Source organism: Colossoma macropomum, unplaced genomic scaffold (assembly GCF_904425465.1).
Source record: "Colossoma macropomum unplaced genomic scaffold, Colossoma_macropomum, whole genome shotgun sequence".
NCBI lineage: Eukaryota > Metazoa > Chordata > Actinopteri > Characiformes > Serrasalmidae > Colossoma > Colossoma macropomum.
Genome location: NW_023494786.1, coordinates 34,410,736 through 34,431,298, shown reverse-complemented (window position 1 = coordinate 34,431,298; position 20,563 = coordinate 34,410,736). Strand labels below are relative to the sequence as shown.

The window sequence follows — 20,563 nt, the reverse complement described above, 5'->3', positions numbered from 1 at the left end:
TCACTGCTGCTCATCTCACTCTGACTGGACTCATGTGATGCTGGTTGTCATGGTAACGTCTACACTAAGTGGTTCTCTATGCATGCGCGTCATTTTAGATCTGATTACTTGTAGTGAGCATGTAAACAGAGATTCTCCATCAGATTGTTGAGTAAAGTGAGAATAAACACCTCAGTCTGAATCTGTGATCTGAATTTATTCAATCGGTTTGGCAAAAATCTTTGCGTGTAAACACAGACAGTGACACTGAACTGAGAGACTGAACTGACTGATCAGTAGAGGCATAATAAGCCAAAAAAAAAAAAATATATATATATATATGCTGTCAGCACTGTAAATAGGAATAATATTAATATGCCAAAGATGAAATAACAATAAGAAAGTAGTAAAAAAAAATAGAATAACATAATTAAAACCATATAAAATAGAAAAGCTAAAGTAAAAAGATACGTTTTAAGCTGCTTTTAAAACATACACACTAAAAGCAGCTCCACCACCTCGTCCAGGAAGAGAACGTAACTCAGTGATGTCCTTCTCTCTCAGTGTGTGTCAGTGTCTCTTACCTGCCGGCTGTACTGGTGTCTGATGATGTGTCATGGTGTGTATGTGTTGTGTTGTGTAGGTCCCGCTAAGACAGATGGTTCTCCGGTGGCGTCTCAGGAGGCTCCGAAACCCCGCCAGGAGGAGAACCGAGACACGAGGATCAGCCGCCCAGCGGTGAGTAACATCAAGGCACACACATACTAAGGCTGAAAATAGTTTAAACACATCAGCAACACGAGGCAGTTTAAAAATAATCACCAGTAGGAGCAAAGTAACATAGCACAACGAACACTGGCATAAACAGCTGCTCACAGTAACCTTATGTAGCTATTCAGCTGGCTGTTTAAGCTGAGTAGGTACCAGCAAATAAGCAAGCTTTGCAAAAGTAGCATTTGTTTGTGGTTCACTATGTAAAGCTAGCTGAATCTAAAGGTAACCACCATAGCAATTTGTGAGAAGAGCCCATACCATAGAAAACTGAATGTAAACACAAAGTTTTCAGTGTGCCGTTCACTCCCCCCATATATGGAAACTAATACAGCCCATTTTCAATTTACCTGTACACCTATAGAAGTATAGAGCAGAGCTTATTTACAAATCCCTGCTGTCGGATCAGAACCTCGTATCTCCAAAATAGTAACTTTACAGGAGAAGGAACAAAACCTACTGTACTTTTAATGTAAGTCAATGGAACCAGACTTTTTCCCAAGTTATTTAGGGCTGTTTCTTTTGGTCCATTGACCATGAAATTTACACACAATGTAAAGGGTGACAGGCATTTTCAGATTATGCCAAAAACTGAAAAACGACAAAAATGGAGATATGAGGTTTTGTTCCGACAGCAGCGAAATATCAGTCTTAAATGCTCGGTAACAAAGGGGTTAAAAGGTCATGTAAAAATGAATTCTGAGTATTATTTGGTGCATAAACTGACTCTAATGTTATAAGTGAAGCTCAGGGGATAAATGTAGGATATGGGCCCTTTAAAGCTTCCCTCTGCGTCTCGCTGCTGTTTCTCTAAAGCGCTGCGTCCCTCGGAGCTCAGCCTTGAATTCCAGTCACAGTCTCAGAGGCAGACGTGGAGACTTTCTCACACAGAGACACAAAGCCGAGTGTTTGTCATGCTCTGGATGTCGTCTGCTGCTGCACCGTGTTAGCCGAGTGACTGACGCTGCTGTGCTCGTCTGAGGTGAAGATCGGTCTCCAGTCGGGGGGCTCGGGCCCCCCACCACGTCCCCTGAGTGATTGAAACGCCCCTTTTACACATCACTCTGTTTATGACAGTTACATTAGCAGAATGGGAAACACAAATGAGGTGTTCCTGCATGCGGAGAGAGAGAGGGGGGGGGTGGATGGATGGAGAGAGAGAGAGGAGGGGGGTGGATGGAGAGAGAGAGAGGAGGGGGGATGAAGAGAGAGTGCCTGGATCAAGTAGTGCAGCCAAGGTGATCTGGTCGAGGCCTCCTGCAGTGAGCGGAGGAGGAAGAGAGCTCATCATGAACTTCTGAGCAGACTGGACTGGATTGGCTTTGAGGGCCGAATAAAAAGAGAAGAGATGAGAAGAGGAGAAAAAGAAAAAGAGAAGAGAAAATAGATGATGAAAGGAGAGAAAACAGGATAAGATAAAAGAGAAGAGAAGGTAAGAGAAGAAAGGAGAGAAGCAAGTAGAAGATAAAAGGGGAGAAAATAAAAGAGAGAAGACAGCAGAAAAGAGAAGAAAGGAGGAGAGAAGAAGAGAGAAGATAAGAGGAGAGAAGAAAGGAGAGGAGTGAAGAGAAGAAAGGAGAGAAGTCAAGAGAAGAAAGGAGAAAAGATGAGAGAAGAGAAGAAAGGATAAAAGAGAAGAGGAGAGAAGAAAGGATAAAAGAGAAGAGGAGAGAAGAGAAAGTCCATTGAACTGTGATGAATATTAAATATTTAAACTGATGCTGTTGACAAAATTAGCTGACTGACCTACAGTCTACACTGACCTTCATCTCTCAGTCTCTCTCTCTCTCTCTCTCTCTCTCTCTCTCTCTCTCTCTCTCTCTGTCCTCTTTCACCCTCTAAACTTTCTCACAGAGCTCAGTCACACACTCAGTCCACTGTTCTCAGTGCCGTGTGTGTGTGTGTGTGTGTGTGTGTGTGTGTGTTCTGTGTTGCCCAGCAGCAGCAGAGCTTCAGGAACAGCACAAAACTCCTGAAAGTCTCAGTGTTTAATGTTGAGTCTTCACGGTTCTCACTGTTACATTTTACAGACACTAGAATTTTTTTTTTTTATTTTATTTTTTATTTTATTCTTCTTTAATATCACCAGCTTTCTAAGCCGCTTTGGCAGTAAAAAAGCAGTTATGTATTAAACAAATAAATCGAACTGAACTGTAAAATGATGCGTAGATTATTGGCCACTTTATTAGAAACACCCACCTTGTACTTCCGCTAACTGGCCACTTTATTAGAAACACCCACCTTGTACTTCCGCTAACTGGCCACTTTATTAGAAACACCTAACTTGTATTTCCACTAACTGGCCACTTTATTAGAAACACCCACCTTGTGCTTCCACTGACTGGTCACTTTATTAGAAACACTGTTGATGAAGGAGTTGAGTTATTGAGTAATCTCTCTCTCTCTCTCTCTCTCTCTCTCTCTCTGCAGGATCTAACTGCTTTAGCTAAAGAGCTGCGAGAGCTGCGAGTGGACGAGTCTAATCGGCCGCCCGTTAAAGCGACCGATTATTCGTCCTCCAGCGAGGATACGGAGAGCAGTGAGGAGGAGGACGGAGAAAACGTTGCACATGATGGCACCGTGCCGGTCAGCGACATCCCCAGGATCATGTAAGCACACACAAGCTTTCACTCTGCATCGTAAGTTCAGATGTTCATCGTGTCTGCAGAAAAATAAGTAGCCTCAGCTAAGAATCACCGAATCAAACAAAGAAATACGTTTACATAGTGATGGCGAACCAAAGCTTTCCACCTAACCGTGTCGTAAAAAGGGTTCATTACTCGAAAGCTTCATGACGCAGTGCACATTAGCGGCATCTGGTGGCCAAAACCGCAAAGTGCTGTGTATCTGGTGGATTTTTTTTTACAGATTTTAAAACTGTTCCAGTGCATTAAAAACATGACATTTGTTGTTTCAGTAGAAACAAATGATAAAACCCAATCGTTTGTTGTGCATGTCCTCAAAATCCTATTGCTGTGTTGGATACAAAATATCCAATGTTTAGAAAAAGTAGTGATGGCTGAATAACGGAATCTGTTCTATTACAATGCATTAAACAGTAATGTATTCAGAATAAATTAAGAATGCACCCAGAACACATCTTGACAGGGCACACTGGGAAAAACTATTCTGTTGTAAAATTATTACATTCACACTGTTACTGGTTGGCACTTATTGTTATGTAATTATTCTGTTAATATATATATACAGTTTTAAAGTTCTAATTTTTTTGACACACTCCCGAGCAAAGCAGGGCTTTTAATCACCTACTTATTTTAGTCCAGTGCCTATTTTTCTGTAGTCAAGGCTCATGTGGGCTCTCTCTCTCTCTTTCTCTCTCTGTTAATCCTTGAACGACCCTCGAAGCGCGATGAAAGATTGGCTAATTTTGAGTCACTCCCTAAGCAGTCACGTGGTTGTATACCGAAACGAAGCCTTGGACGTCAGTCGTCACACGATAAATGTAGAACGAACCCAGCATCGGCACAGTGGTTCGAAGCAACCGGTGTCTAGTTTAATAAAAGCAAAAAGAACAAATAAATAGACTATTAAAATAAAAGCATGTGACATACATAATAAGAACTACATAAAACTACATAAAAAGAACAAGAAAATGAAGATTAAAGCAATGTGTGTGTGTGTGTGTGTGTGTGTGTGTGTGTGTGTGTGCGCGTGTGTGTGTGTGTGTGTCGTGTGTGTGTGTGTGCGTGTGTGTGTGTGCGTGTGTGTGTGTGTGTGTGCGTGTGTGTGTGTGTGTGTGCGTGTGTGTGCGTGTGTGTGTGTGTGTGCGTGTGTGTGTCCAGACCGTCAGCACAGAGCAGTGAGTGTTACAGCAGCCGAGAGGATTCCTACAGCGGTTCTAAAGACAGAACGCTACTAATGAGAGAGGTGAGAACGAGGGTCAGTCACTGCACTTTAACTCCGTTCACACTCACTCACTCAATTCAGTTCAGTTTAATTCAGTTCCCTTCAGTTTGTTCTGTTCATTTCAGATCAGTTCAGTTCACTTCATTTTAGATTCATTCAGTTGTGAGCTGATCTGAAATTTACTGAACTGAATTGAAATGAATTGAACCAAACTGAATTGAGCTGTTCAGATCAATTCAGTTCATTTTAGCCAGTTCAGTTCATTCAGTTCAGTCAGTTTACTTTCAGATCAGTTCAGTTTGAGTCAGTTCATTTGAAAACGTTCAAGTCACTTGAGCTCTTTGCAGATCAGATACGGTGCAGATGGCTTAATTTAAGGGTTCTCTCTCTCTCTCTCTCTCTCTCTCTCTCTCTCTCTCTCTCAGGCCAGTGAGAGTAATGGGTTTGTGGGTAATGGTAATTTGCCGGATTTGGTTCAGCAGAGCCAGTCTCCCTCCGGCACGCCGACTGAGTCTCAGCTGGACCTGCAGGAGGTACGAGATCCAGCTCTGCTATAACAGCATCACTCACGGCTAAATGATCGGTGATATTGATTGGTTTACTGATTGATTGTCTCCAGCCCTCATAGGTGTACATACAGTACTGTACCTCCTCACACACTTCTCTAAATCCAGATTTTGTCCTCCCACATCTAAAGTGATCTACAGTTTGTGGGGAACTCTGTAAATATTGCATGTCATCTATTACTGTCCAGCTCTCATAACCTGGATTATAGAAATACAGTTATACACTGTACACCACACCAGTTTCCACTGCTGCACTACACACATCTCCATGGTTACACTACACCTGTTCTTTAGTTATACTACAACAGCTTCAATGGGTATGCTACACCCGTTTCTATGGCTACCCTATTACCCCTTTCTATGGTTACAGGACACTAATTTACATGGTACAAAAAAGACAGTTGTACACGGTCACTCTAAAGCTGTTTCCATGGTTACACTACACCTGTTTTCGTCATTATACTACTCCCATTTTCATAATTACACTACACCCGTTTCCATGGCTATTGAACACACATTTTTATGGTTACGCTACACCCATTTCCGTAGGTGCACTACATACGTTTCCATGGTTACACTACACGCGTTATCATGGCTACGCAAAACCCATCTCACATGGTTACATTACACCCATTTTCGTGGTTACACTAATCCCATTTCCATATTTACACTTCACCCGTTTCCATGGTTGCGCTACACCCATTTCTCTTGTTACCATGGTTCAACCACTCGAATAGTCCATAGTGTTCCAGTGTTACGGTACACCTTTTTACATAGTTATCTAATTAATAGCCTGATGCTACTACAGGAAAGAGAACTTAGTTTGGAAAATTCAGAGCTACTAACACTATAAGTGCTGGGAACACATACAGCTTTCCTGTCTGAATGCTAATATGTTAGATAAACAGTGAAATGAGATGACTTAGCTGGCATCAGCTGATGTTCCCGTCCAGAGAACTGCAGAGACTGACCAGTGTTTGTTGTTTGGTAGTTCACTCTGGGCGGCGGATCTAAAGCCTCCTTCACTCCCTTCATGGATCCCCATGTGTATCAGACGTCCCCCACCGACAGCTGTGATGAAACATCAGCCGCAGGTACACACACACACACACACACAACACACACACACACACACACACCTGCTAAAGCGTATTACATCGGTACACATATTATTTCTCTGGAAATCACAGAACAGTTTATCTTTATCTGTGAAGCAGACCTGTAATGGTTCTTAACCTCCTAATGGAAGAGTCAGTGTCATTGGTTTTATCACTTGTTTATTCACAAGAGAGTACAAAACAGAAAGATGCTGAAATCACTGCAAACAAAACCCTACTAGTACCCTGTACCGTACTGAGTGTGCTATGAGTACGCACGTTTAAACTTAACAGCTTGGAATAATAATCTGTAACAACCAGGTAACAACCTGTAGTGTTGTTCAACACTGTAGCTGAACATGTACCTGAACCTGTGGCTGAAGCTATATTAGTACTTGTAGCTGAACCTGTACCTGTACCTGAACTTGTATCTGAACCTGAACTTGTAGGTGAACCTGTTGCTGAAACTGTACTTGTAGCTAAACCTGTACTTGTACCTGTACTTGTAGCTAAACCTGTACTTGTAGCTGAACCTGTACTTGTAGCTGAACCTGTACTCTTACCTGTACTTGCACCTGTACTCATAGCTGAACCTGTACTTGTACCTGTACTCATAGCTGAACCTGTACTTGTACCTGTACTTGTAGCTAAACCTGTACTTGCACCTGTACTCATAGCTGAACCTGTACTTGTACCTGTACTCATAGCTGAACCTGTACTTGTACCTGTACTCATAGCTGAACCTGTACTTGTACCTGTACTTATAGTTCAACCTATACTTATACCTGTACTCATAGCTGAACCTGTACTTGCACCTGTACTTATAGTTCAACTTGTACTTGTACCTGTACTCATAGCTGAACCTGTACTTGTACCTGTACTCACAGCTGAACCTGTACTTGTACCTGTACTCATAGCTGAAACTGTACTTGAACCTGTACTCATAACTGAACCTGTACTTGTACCTGTACTTGTAGCTAAACATGTACTTGTATCTGAACCTGTACTGTCCTCCTTTGCAGCTCTGTTTGCTAATGAGCTCCTGCGTCAGGAGCAGGCCAAACTCAGCGAAGCCCGAAAGATCTCGGTGGTGAACGTAAACCCGACTAACATCCGACCCCACAGCGACACGCCGGAGATCCGCAAGTACAAGAAGCGCTTCAACTCTGAAATCCTCTGTGCTGCACTGTGGGGTGAGTGACCTCTGACTACAAGCTACAAGTCAGAAGTAATTCATGTAGAGTAACTGATCTTGTTATGGCTGGTGATAATGTTTAATAACTCCGCTGAGGGACTGAGGTAACCGTCCGTTCTCTGTGCTCTCTCAGGGGTGAATCTGTTGGTGGGAACAGAAAACGGTCTGATGCTGCTGGATCGGAGTGGACAGGGCAAAGTCTACAACCTCATCACCCGCCGCCGCTTCCTGCAGATGGACGTGCTGGAGGGCCTCAACGTTCTCGTCACCATCTCAGGTAGGTCTGATTAGAAAGCCTCACCTGGGTGCCCCTGAGGTTTTACCGAATGATGAGGATGCTCCGTTAGCTAATGGTGAATCTGAGGTGCTTTGTTTTCTCTCACTAACGACTCGTACCTGCCGTGTCTGTGTGCTCAGGTAAGAAGAACAAGCTGCGGGTGTATTACCTGTCCTGGCTGAGGAACAGGATACTACACAACGACCCTGAGGTGGAGAAGAAGCAGGGCTGGATCACGGTGGGGGAGCTGGAGGGCTGCGTGCACTACAAAGTCGGTACGTACAACACCGCCACCTACTGTCAAATACCACTACAGCACTGTGTTCTTAATCTGACTCGATTCAGTTAATGATACAGTTATTACTAATCATTTCTAGTATCTACTACGAATTATTCAGTACCTACAAATAATTTTTAGTATGTACTATGAAGAATTCATTACCTACTAATCATTTTTAGTAACTACTATGAATTATTCAGTATCTACTAATAATTTTAGTATCCACTATAAATTATTCAGTATCTACTAAACATTTTAGTATCTACTATTAATTATTCAGTATCTACTAATAATCTACCATGAATAATTCAGTACTTACTAATAATATGTATTAACTACTATGAAATATTTAGTATCTACTAATAATTTGAGTATCTACTACAAATTATTGAATGTCTACTAATAATTTTCAGTATCCGCTATTAATGATTCAGTATCTACTAATAATTTTTGTGTATCTACTCTGAATTTTTACAGTACCTACAAATAATTTTTAGTATATTCTCTACATTATACAATCATTTTAGTATCCACTATGAATAGTGAATGAATAGTACAAAATGGTAAAAATGGAGGTTTTGTTCTGACAGTGATGAACACATAAATATGCAGACTGCACATATTACCCAGAGCAGAAACAGAGCAGAAAGAGAACAAAGAGCCGATTACAGAAACACTGAAGTGCCTGATGCGTCTGATGTGTGTAGTTCTGATCTGTAGTGTGTGAATGTGTCAGAGCTGAGAGCTGCAGGTAGCTGAGCTGAGTTATCGTCTGATTTCAGTGAAGTACGAGCGGATTAAGTTCCTGGTGATCGCGCTGAAGAACTCGGTGGAGATTTACGCCTGGGCCCCCAAACCCTACCACAAATTTATGGCCTTCAAGGTACAGAGCGAATATTTCTCTCTCTATCTCTCTCTCTCTCTCTCTCTCTCTCTCTGTCTCTCAGACACCTTTTATCACACTCAGGTTTTTCAAGCACTAATATTCAGGTTTAAAGGGTTCATATCTTACATTTCCCTGCTGAAGCTGTTTTGGTTACTGTGGCTTTAAGACTGTTACATGTAAATGAGCTCTGTTCTGATTGGCTGTTCTGTTCTGTGTAGCTGAATAGTGGAGCTAAACTGCTGTAGCTGAATGGTGGGGCTAAACTGCTGTAGACTGAATGGTGGGGCTAAACTGCTGTAGCTGAATGGTGGAGCTAAACTGCTGTAGCTGAATGGTGGAGCTAAACTGCTGTAGCTGAATGGTGGAGCTAAACTGCTGTAGCTGAATGGTGGGGCTAAACTGCTGTAGCTGAATGGTGGAGCTAAACTGCTGTAGACTGAATGGTGGGGCTAAACTGCTGTAGACTGAATGGTGGGGCTAAACTGCTGTAGCTGAATGGTGGGGCTAAACTGCTGTAGACTGAATGGTGGAGCTAAACTGCTGTAGCTGAATGGTGGAGCTAAACTGCTGTAGACTGAATGGTGGAGCTAAACTGCTGTAGACTGAATGGTGGAGCTAAACTGCTGTAGCTGAATGGTGGAGCTAAACTGCTGTAGACTGAATGGTGGAGCTAAACTGCTGTAGCTGAATGGTGGAGCTAAACTGCTGTAGACTGAATGGTGGGGCTAAACTGCTGTAGCTGAATGGTGGAGCTAAACTGCTGTAGCTGAATGGTGGGGCTAAACTGCTGTAGACTGAATGGTGGAGCTAAACTGCTGTAGCTGAATGGTGGAGCTAAACTGCTGTAGCTGAATGGTGGAGCTAAACTACTTACATTATCTGAGGTTAGAAAGGTTCTCAGAGTCTCTCACTCTCTTTCTCCCTCTCTCTCTCTCTCTCTCTCTCTCCTCTCTCTCTCTCTCTCTCTCTCTCTCTCTCAGTCGTTCACAGAGCTTCAGCACAGGCCTCAGCTGGTGGATCTGACCGTGGAGGAAGGCCAGAGGTTAAAGGTCATCTACGGCTCCAGCGTTGGTTTTCATGTGATTGACGTGGACTCTGGAAGCCCGTACGACATCTACATCCCCACACATGTACGTACAGAGTCACGCTCACCATACTGACCACTTACAGCAGCACTGACGGGTCAGAAATAGCCTTAAACATCACATAACATAACAGAAATCTGACCTCTGAAATGGTCACTTCACGAGATCAAGAAAAAATGTTTTAAATAGATAACATGATTTAATTCCCACGTAACTTTGGACTGTTTCTGTAAATTCATCATGTGCGTTAACACAGTTCACAGAGCAGCTGAAGCAAATGAGAAAGTGAAGTTGCCATAGCGATAATATAGGTTTGTAGGCCTGGGTGAATCATAACTCGATAGATTGGGTTAAAATGAGCAGTAAAACTAGGAGTCTATACAAATTGGTTATATCCACCGCAGTTTCCATTTGCACCAGAAGGGGGCGACAAAGTCTACTGAACTTTTCACACTGAGCCTGAGTTTTACAGCACAAAGCCTCGTGTTTTGGAAACGTAGACATGAGCGCTAGTGACAATTAGTTTGTGGGGAAATCTGCCTCTGACTGAGAAGGAGAAGGAATAAAGTGGGGAAATAAATCATAATAAACTAAAAAAACGCTTAAATAATAATTGTATTGCACTGTTTCCATTTATCCATTAGATTTAAACACAAACATCTAAACACACACTCTCTCTCTCTCTCTCTCTCTCTCTCTCTCACACTCTCTCTCTCTCTCTCTCTCTTTCTCGCTCTCTTTCTTTCTCTCTCTCTCTCTCTCTCTCTCTCTCTTTCTCTCTCTCTGTCCCTCTCTCTCTCCCTCCCTCTGTAGATCCAGTCCCCTGTGAGTCCTCATGCGATCGTGGTTCTTCCTAAGACAGACGGTATGGAGATGCTGCTGTGTTATGAGGACGAGGGCGTGTACGTGAACACGTACGGCCGGATCACTAAGGACGTGGTGCTGCAGTGGGGGGAGATGCCCACGTCTGTCGGTACGTCACATGGCCACTGCAGAACGCTCGCGCACATGCTCACGGGTACACAGTGTGACCACACATCTGTAGACTCACAGCAGTGCAGCAGGACCTGTAGGGGTCCTGTGGGGGTCCTGACCATTAAAGAACAGGGTAACAGAGTATGCAGAGAAACAGATGGACTACAGTCTGTAACTGTAGAACTACAAAGTGCACCAATATAGTAAGTGGAGCTGGACAGTGAGTGTAGAAACAAGGTGGTGGACTTAATGAAGTGGCTGGTCAGTGTGTAAATATAAAGTGTATCATTACTGTCCAAAGAAAAACGTGTATCTCCATTTTTGTCCATTTTTATTTTTCTACATTTTTATCACTGTAGCTGCCCTTTACAGTGTGTGAAAGTGTCCTGATGAGTGGACCAAAAGAAACTGTGGGATGTTTTTGCTCTCTCCTGTAAAGTTATTCTTTTGGAGATACTTGTTTTTCTTCAGTAAATTTTAAAGATATATGGAATAAAACTTCAGAATATTTTCAGGTTTCATTCTGTATTTTCTAATTTCATTCCATATATTCAGACTATTATTCCATATTCTCAAGTTTTATTGAATGTATTCAGATTTTATCAGTCATTTTATATATATATATATACACACACACACCGATCAGGCATAACATTCTGACCACCTCCTTGTTTCTACACTCACTGTCCATTTTATCAGCTCCACTTACTATATAGGTGCACTTTGTAGTTCTACAGTTACAGACTGTAGTCCATCTGTTTCTCTGATACTTTGTTAGCCCCCTTTTACCCTGTTCTTCAGTGCTCAGGACCCCCATGGACCCTCACAGAGCAGGTACTATTTGGGTGGTGGATCATTCTCAGCACTGCAGTAACACTGACGTGGTGGTGGTATGTTAGTGTGTGTTGTGCTGGTCTGAGTGGATCAGACACAGCAGTGGAGTTTGTCCGAACTCTGTCGTACAACCTTATAAAGGGCTGTAATTAAATTTAAAACACTGGGCTGTTAAAACTATATTCTTTAAGCCATAACATGCTAACATGGTGTCTGTCAGGAGGAGTAAAGAGATCTGAATAACAGATCAGACTCCAGTGTGAGGAGTCAGTGTTGCAGGTCTGTCCTGACTGTGATGTTGAGAGTGAAGCTGGTTCAGTCTGAGGTTCTGAGACGTTCTGTTTGTCTGTGCAGCCTACATCCACTCCAATCAGATCATGGGCTGGGGGGAGAAAGCCATAGAGATCCGCTCGGTGGAGACGGGTCACCTGGACGGGGTCTTCATGCACAAACGAGCTCAGCGACTGAAGTTCCTCTGCGAGAGAAATGACAAGGTAACACACCTGAGCCTCCTGTGCAGCTCTTTAACGATGAGGACTTTCCTTTATTCTTACTGCTTTACACATTTTAGAGCAGCAGCGACGATACGTTCCCACATACAGTTGTGTGCAAAAGTTTAGGCACCCCGACTAAATAGCATGTATGTGTTGATTTTCTGAGTGTAAATAAGTCACAGACCCTCCACAGAGGCACACTACTGAACATTTAATACACTATTAGTGTTTATTTACTGAATTTAAAATGTAAAATATAAATATATGATAAATATAAAATGTGGCCTGTGCAAAAGTTTTAGCACATTTAAGATTTTATGTTATTTCTTTCAGCAAATGAACAGAAATTATGCACTAAATTTGGCCTAAAATTGTGTTCTCTGTAGAGGATGTGTTTACTTATTCACACTCAGAAAATCAACATGGAATTTAACCAGGGGTGTCCAAACTTTTGAATACAACTGTATGTTATGTAAATTTGTAGCTCAAACTTATTCAAACTAGCTTAAAACATATTAAGTACTTTTTGGAAAATGAGAAGTTTGTATTACTGTGTACTATATTAAGTTTTATTTGCATACATATAGACACAGGTAAATATACATATACAATATATATATATGTTGTTTCTGTCTGTATGTACATACATATTTATACACACACATGCATATATATGTATGAATATATATGAATACATGTATATTTTAGAAAAAAAAATGTGTATCTTGAATAAAATGTAAGCATTTTAGCAGCATAAACCTCTAGATGAATAATAAAGGTGGGTCTATACTTTTGACTGGAACTGAACTGCAGTGCTGTATTAAAGGGTCATTAAAGGGAGAGTTTAGGGGTCCAAGCACCCCCAGTTCTTCATCTCTGACCGCAGTGCTTTGTCTCCTCCTCTCCGTGCAGGTGTTCTTCGCCTCAGTGCGCTCCGGTGGCAGCAGTCAGGTCTTCTTCATGACGCTCAACAGGAACTCCATGATGAACTGGTGAAGCTGCGGACGGCTAACGAACGCCGGAGCCTCTCGTCCAATCAGCGGCCGCGTCTCTGATCTCGCGGCACGTTCCAAACTAGCTCTGAAAAGACGTGACTGTGAGCAGGACGTGTCCCGGAGCTCAGAGTCTGGGCTTGAGACCCACCAAGCGGCTCAGCTCAGCCGCAGTGACGCTTGGCCTCCACACGGGGGCACACTCCAGACTAACAGAGGGTTCTAGACTTTTTTGTGGCCTCTCGTGAAGCCAAAGCGGCATTTCTCTCACCACATGCTGCGTTCAGCCCATCTTAACAGTGTTCCCATCACTTCTGACGAGCCTTCGTTCTTTTTTCCGTTAACAATTCGAGCCATTTTGTTCATGATTGTAAAACATTGGGCAAGAAGGACTTTTAACCTCTCAACCTGCAAAGTCTCATAAGTTCAAAATTCACATAGTTTCATAGTAGTTATCATGTGTGATGTTAAATATATATATATTTATATGTGCTGTTTTAACTGAAATATATGCCTGATATATCGTCACTGTCCAAAAAAACAGAACTTTACAGGAGAGGACAAAACGAGTTTCATTTTAATGTAAGAATTTTTAATGTAAAGATTTTATTACAGGCAATTCGAGAGCATTTCTATTGGTCCATTATTATGAAATGTCTACACAGGATAAAGGACAGTTTTTTTGGGCAGCGATGGTATGCATGCATTAAAATATACACGTGTAGATTAAACATATGTAATAGTGTCAGTGTTGGAAGATTGACTAACATAGTCTTGACACATATTTTGAAAAAGTACATGTAAATATATTTCCTAAACAAACTGCTGGTAAATAGTTTTGACTAACACTGGAACATTTCGTCCCCTTGGAATTATGAGGTTCTGTCTGACATTTTGGTCAAAATATTTCCACATATTCTTATTATTGTGATTCTTGGCATTATGTGAGGTGTTTTTTTTAATTTCATGAATTTTGGGGCTCTTTATCTAGAAAACAAAAGTCAAACTCTAACTTAGTTCTATAAGGTTCTATCTGTGAGCCAATCAGCACTTTGTATACACACAAGCGGACCAATCAGTCGCCGCTCTGCTCAGTGAGGGCAGGAAAAGTTTATAAAACTTTGTGAGACATGAAAACATGTTGCTAAAGCTCTGCCTGTCGTCTTACAGATCGATAAAAAGTCTTAATGTCTTAAATTTTTAGAAATTAATAAAAGTCCTAAAAATAAATAAATAAGTAAATAATAATAATAATTGTCATAAAACAATGTCATAGCGATAAATTTATCTTTCTGATAATGTCGTCACTCTGTTACACTGATTCTACGTTTTAAACAAATTGCGAGTTTAAACTGTTTCTGTTCCTTTAATAAAAACATTGCTTCTTTTCATGTTCTGTCAGATAGAACCAAGCAGAAAGTGGGTTCTCAGGATTAGAAGGTTCTCTCTGCATTTGACCTGTTCCAAAAAGCTCATTTACAGATTTGTTGATTTTTATATTGTATATTTAGAATAAATTCAGTCATTTCATGTATAAAGAGACGTGTTCACATGTCAGTTTTGCTATTTGGAATCCAAAATATTTGAAGCTCAGCATCTCAAAACTGCTCAGAACTCAGACTTATAATTCCAAGGGGACGATTTGCTTTTATGCTGATTAATATGCATATAAATAAATAAATTAATTAATTAATGAGCCTGCAGGTTAAGAAGTTAACCGCTAACCCGGCAGCATTAAGCTGTTTTATACACAGCAGGCTGCCTTTGACTTTTTTTTGCTATTAATCTGATATGAAGTTTTGCCCAATGTTTAAAAAAACCCATCAACCTACAGATGGAGAGTGACTCTCGCTCTGGTGCTCATTTGTATATTTTCCACTCGAGGTCCTTAAACTGTACAATCAATCCAAAGTACTGTCTGAGAACCCTGATTTACGTTAAACACTGGATCTGTTTGGGTAAACGAGGTTAGTTTGGGGAACTTTGCGGTGGATCTCGGCGTCGGTAGTGAACAGTAGGCGTCGACTCCGGTTACTAACCTACCTCAGCTTGGTTTTCCTTCGTCTACGTTTGCTTCCGTGTGAACGAGGGCCGGGTCGGTGAAACGGTGGAGATCCGGTCGGGCTTCAGTGCCTACTTCAACCCAAACCCTCCCGCGGGCTGCGTTCGTGCACACTCGCTGAAATTAGGGGCGTTTATGAGCCGCTATTGAGAGAATCTTAGTGGTGTAGTCTCTGTAGGAGCGTCTCTGTCTGTCCAGCGACTCATCAAGGTCAACTCCTTTACTAACTCAGCTCCATAAAATGTGCTGTGGGCTGTGTTTTTGAGTCTTTCGCTGAGTTATTCACTGTTTCTCAGCTGATTCGGTTCGTTTACCAGTTTACACTGTTTATACACTCTTAACAAAGCTGGTTCTTTGCATGGTGAAATACACAGGTTTTAGTAACGAAAATGGTTCTAAATAGAACCGCGACCACTCACAGAACCTTTTTCAAGGGTTATTTCCATCATGAAAGGGTTCTTTGGAATGATTGAGGATGTGTTCTTTCTGTATAGCACCAAAAAGTGTTCTATTGTTACAGGTTTGACATCATAACAACAGCAGGTGCTATATAGAACCCTTTTCAAAAAGGTTCTATATAGAACTATCTAGAACACTGCGTCTTTTTTAAGTATGTATTTCAGCATGCAAAGGGTTCTTTGAGTGTCCATGGGTTCTATACAGAATGATCTTCTTTACTAAAGAACATTTGAAGAAACATTTTTAAGGGTGCAGTTCTTCAGATTGATGGAGGATGTGATGTACACGGTTCTAGATAGCACCAAAAAGTGTTCTTCTATTGTTACAGGTTTGACATCTTAACAACAGCAGAACCTTTTTTGATGTATATAGAGCCCTTTTCAAAAAGGTTCTATATAGAACTATCTAGAACACTGCAGTTTGCAATCGAAGAACCTGTTCACATGCAAAAAACCTTAAATCACATAAAGGATCCTTTGAGTGTTCATGGTTCTATATAGAACCATTTTCTTTACTAAAGAACACTTGAAGAACTGAAGTGTGCGTTTCAGCATGCAAAGAACCCTTTTACGCATGCAAAGGGTTCTTTGAGTGTCCATGGTTCTATATAGAACGATCTTCTTTAGTAAAGAGCATTTGAAGAAACATTTTTCAAGGGTGCAGTTCTTCAGATTGATGGAGGATGTGTTGTACATGGTTCTATATAGCACCAAAAAGGGTTCTGCTATTGTTTATGATGCCAAGCCTATATACAATAGAAGAACCCTGTTTAGTGCTGTATAGAACCCTTTTCAAAAAAGTTCACGCACATTGTCCGTCAACCTGAAGAACACTTTCACCATGTAAAGAACCATTCAATCATGCAAATGGTTCTTTGAGTGTTCATGGTTCCTTACTAAAGAACCCCTGAAGAACCATCTTTAAGAGTGTACAGTTCAGTCAACATATCTACATGTACTGCATTATATCGAGGGCCAGAACAGCCCTGAAAAAAGGGACGAGTTTATTAATCATGTTTTGATATTAAAAATAAATACAATAAAAAGATCAAAGCTTTCTAAATGGATCAAAAGCCAATCAGTGTAAGCGGTGATGGGTGAATAAACACCGCAAACAGGTTTAAACGAGTAAAGAAAAGAAGAGAAACGCTGTCTAATAACACAAGCTGTGGACCTGTGAAGCTGCATGGTCACCTTTCGCTGTTCGGTCACCTTAAAAACATCAAACACGCCCACGTTTGACGTGTTTTTGAGGATCTTAGCATGAAATAAACAACAGTGTGGTGCTCAGTGACTAATTTTAGGGCTTTATGACGATCTTACAATGTTAACGGGTTCTAAACGTTCTAAATCTCACCGCTAGCTTCTATAAAGCACTACTTCTGTTCCTCCGTTCATATCGTCGCATCAGCTGAGATGTTTTCTATTTCAGGGCACCGTCTGAATGCTTTAGGTTTCTTCCTGTAATGTTTGCACACTATATAGATATTTATAACAGAGATATGATGCTCATGAAGATGTTTAGATTAAAAGCGAGGCTGGAGGAGACGCTTTTGAGCAATAATGAGATGTTTTTAGGTGGAAACACTGTGTTTGCCAGTGCTGGGTCACCTCACTGAGCCGTCCTTATGTTAATGCCATTGACACTTTGACACGCCAGAACGGCTCTTTATTGTTGTTGTTGTCATGTTTGATTTCCTTTTTGTTCTTTTTGTTACTAATTTTTTTTCTCCTAAAACTTGTACACCTTTTAATTTGTGTCCTTTTTGTTACTGATATTGTTTGAGAAATGAAATGATGAGGAAGAAGAAAAATAAATGAAATGAAAATGAAACTTTTCTTCTGGTGTTTCTAAATGCTGTTTGTTTGTTACCAGTTTGTGATCCCTTACAGTTTTTCATTGTGCCTTTATGACTGACATATGCAAATGAGTTGAGTTCTGTTCTGATTGGCTGCCTTAATTCAGAAAGCAGTAAAGGCTAAAACACACCTTATAACTTCTGTGTGAATGGGTGGGGCTAAACTGCTGTAGACTGAATAGTGGAGCTAAACTGCTGTAGCTGAATGGGTGGAGCTAAACTGCTGTAGCTGAATGGGTGGAGCTAAACTGCTGTAGCTGAATGGTGGAGCTAAACTGCTGTAGCTGAATGGTGGAGCTAAACTGCTGTAGACTGAATGGTGGAGCTAAACTGCTGTAGCTGAATGGTGGAGCTAAACTGCTGTAGCTGAATGGTGGAGCTAAACTGCTGTAGCTGAATGGTGGAGCTAAACTGCTGAATAGCAGCTATGGAACGGTTCATTTGGAATTTCTCCAGTCAGAAATGTCAGCTTTCTATTAAATAGTGCTATTTAGACCCCGCCCTCTTTTGTCATAGCACAGCTGATTGGCTGAAATGCATTAATGAGGACACACATTCCTCTAATTAACTTCTAATGAGAAACATCTATAAATTAGGATGATAATTCTGGTTCCAACTCCTCATTTTTCAGCTCTAAACTTCGCTAAATAAGTGAAAACTACGTTTTGTGTCAAAAAATGAAAATAATATTTAGTTTTGGACGTGAGGATTAATGGGTGGGGCTAAACAGCTGGATGTGAAAAACATACAATCAGGTGTGTCCACGTGTTTGACTGGCTCTGCGTGTAGATGTGAATTCAACACAGGCTGTGCAGTTGAGTTTCCCTGTATGAGCTGTTTGGTTCTGGCTGAGTGAGCAGAACATTTCAGGACTTTGTTTATGACCTACATCAGACTCTCGTTTCCTATGATACGAGCCCTTTAAAGGAATCTCACAGTCACATATTTGATTTTTGGCCGAAGCCTCACTTCAATAACAGACTTTATCTCTCTCTCTGGGAGGTGGGTGGGGGGTGTGTGGAGGGGGTGTCTTTGTTTTTCTGCCTTGTTTATAAGTTCCTCTGTTTCTGGTCGACCCTCAGACTTTGCTCTGTCTCTGAGCTGTAATTTATTAACTCTTCTTACTCGAGCACATTTTACTGAATGCAGTAAGCAGTAGTTACTGTTTTTAGGCTCATATGAAACCTGTGAGTGTTTATTTTTCACCTATTTGTGAAAAATAAAATCAAAAATGAAAAAGGCTACTGGATAAAACATTGCACTACATAAAAATTTACAACTTTTTATTGAATTAATACCATAACAGTATTATTACGAACATAAAGTGCAACATTTATCTATATAGCCTTATTGCACTCCTTATAATATTACACTATTATAAATCAATGACAAAACATAGTTTGTGATAAAATCTTTATTGTAGCGGTATTACATTTTACATGGTTTATAATACACCGATCAGGCATAACATTCTGACCACCTCCTTGTTTCTATGCTCATTGTCCATTTTATCAGCTCCACTTACTATATAGGTGCACTTTGTAGTTCTACAGTTACAGACTGTAGTCCATCTGTTTCTCTGATACTTTGTTAGCCCCCTTTTACCCTGTTCTTCAGTGCTCAGGACCCCCATGGACCCTCACAGAGCAGGTACTATTTGGGTGGTGGATCATTCTCAGCACTGCAGTAACACTGATGTGGTGGTGGTGTGTTAGTGTGTGTTGTGCTGGTCTGAGTGGATCAGACACAGCAGTGCTGCTGGAGTTTTTAAACACCTCAGTGTCACTGCTGGACTGAGAATAGTCCACCAACCAAAAATATCCAGCCGACAGCGTCCTGTGACCACTGATGAAGGACTAGAGGATATGCGCTATCGTCTCTGACTTTACATCTACAAGGTGGACCGACAAGGTAGGAGTGTCTAATAGAGTGGACAGTGAGTGGACACAGTGTTTAAAAACTCCAGCAGCACTGCTGTGTCTGATCCACTCGCACCAGCACAACACACACTAGCACACCACCATCACATCAGTGTTACTGCAGTGCTGAGAATGATCCAAATAGTACCTGCTCTGTGAGGGTCCATGGGGGTCCTGACCACTGAAGAACAGGGTAAAAGGGGGCTAACAAAATATGCAGAGAAACAGATGGACAATAAATAATAAACTATAAAATATAAAAACGCCCCCTTATTTAGTTAAAGACCATGATCAGATCATATTTTGCACTTTATTTAGTTGAAACTATGACAAAACACCACAACATTCTGTTATGACATGCTTTGTAACAACATTTGAATTGTAAAATTATTGTATTATTGCATGGTTTGTAATATTACAGTGTTGAAGATACAACATGTAATTTTATTTAATTATTACTGTATTTTGTTTGTTTGGTCAAATTAATAACAACACTAAACAGGAGTTTCCAAAACTGGAGTTCAAAAACTGATTAAAGCTCCAGAGAAAATGTGGCTCCTAACAACCACCTGGAAAAGCTGGTCGACCCCAAAACTGCCCCCATCAGATAAACAGTGCTTAAAGCTTTCATCTCTGAGAGAGAGGAGAAAATCAAGCTGCTTCAGATCTGAAAACATCCACAGGTGTTTCTGTCCATCCTTCCACTGTGAGAAGACGACTCAGCGCTGTGGGTCTGAAAGGATGTGTAGCTGATCAAGAAGAACCTCACTGAGAAAAGGAGACGGACACATCAAACAAAGAAGCTGAACGACGGACTGACCACCCCAGAGTCCAGACCTCAACACCACTGAATGTGTTTGACTACCCCCACTGAGAAAAAGAGACAGAAGAAGAACGTGCACTGGGGCACTGAATCTGTCATCTGAGATGAGGAGACATATTTGTGTGATATTTCCGGATTCGTCCT

General features: G+C 41.2%; 1 protein-coding gene across 2 annotated transcripts in view; it reads left to right on the top strand.

Moving 5' to 3' along the window:
• Window positions 1-14,425, top strand: part of tnika (TRAF2 and NCK interacting kinase a) — a 101,000-nt gene extending 86,575 nt beyond the window's left edge. For both annotated transcript variants that reach the window (XM_036565422.1, XM_036565423.1), the window contains 13 exons: window positions 623-717; window positions 3,181-3,359; window positions 4,554-4,638; window positions 5,043-5,150; window positions 6,175-6,277; window positions 7,303-7,473; window positions 7,609-7,752; window positions 7,893-8,027; window positions 8,815-8,915; window positions 9,899-10,048; window positions 10,817-10,976; window positions 12,167-12,306; window positions 13,219-14,425. In XM_036565422.1, the coding sequence (XP_036421315.1) occupies window positions 623-717; window positions 3,181-3,359; window positions 4,554-4,638; window positions 5,043-5,150; window positions 6,175-6,277; window positions 7,303-7,473; window positions 7,609-7,752; window positions 7,893-8,027; window positions 8,815-8,915; window positions 9,899-10,048; window positions 10,817-10,976; window positions 12,167-12,306; window positions 13,219-13,302 (1,655 nt within the window). In that variant the 3' untranslated portion in view covers window positions 13,303-14,425. The remainder of the gene's footprint in view (window positions 1-622; window positions 718-3,180; window positions 3,360-4,553; window positions 4,639-5,042; window positions 5,151-6,174; window positions 6,278-7,302; window positions 7,474-7,608; window positions 7,753-7,892; window positions 8,028-8,814; window positions 8,916-9,898; window positions 10,049-10,816; window positions 10,977-12,166; window positions 12,307-13,218) is intronic.
• Window positions 14,426-20,563: the final 6,138 nt, after the last annotated feature.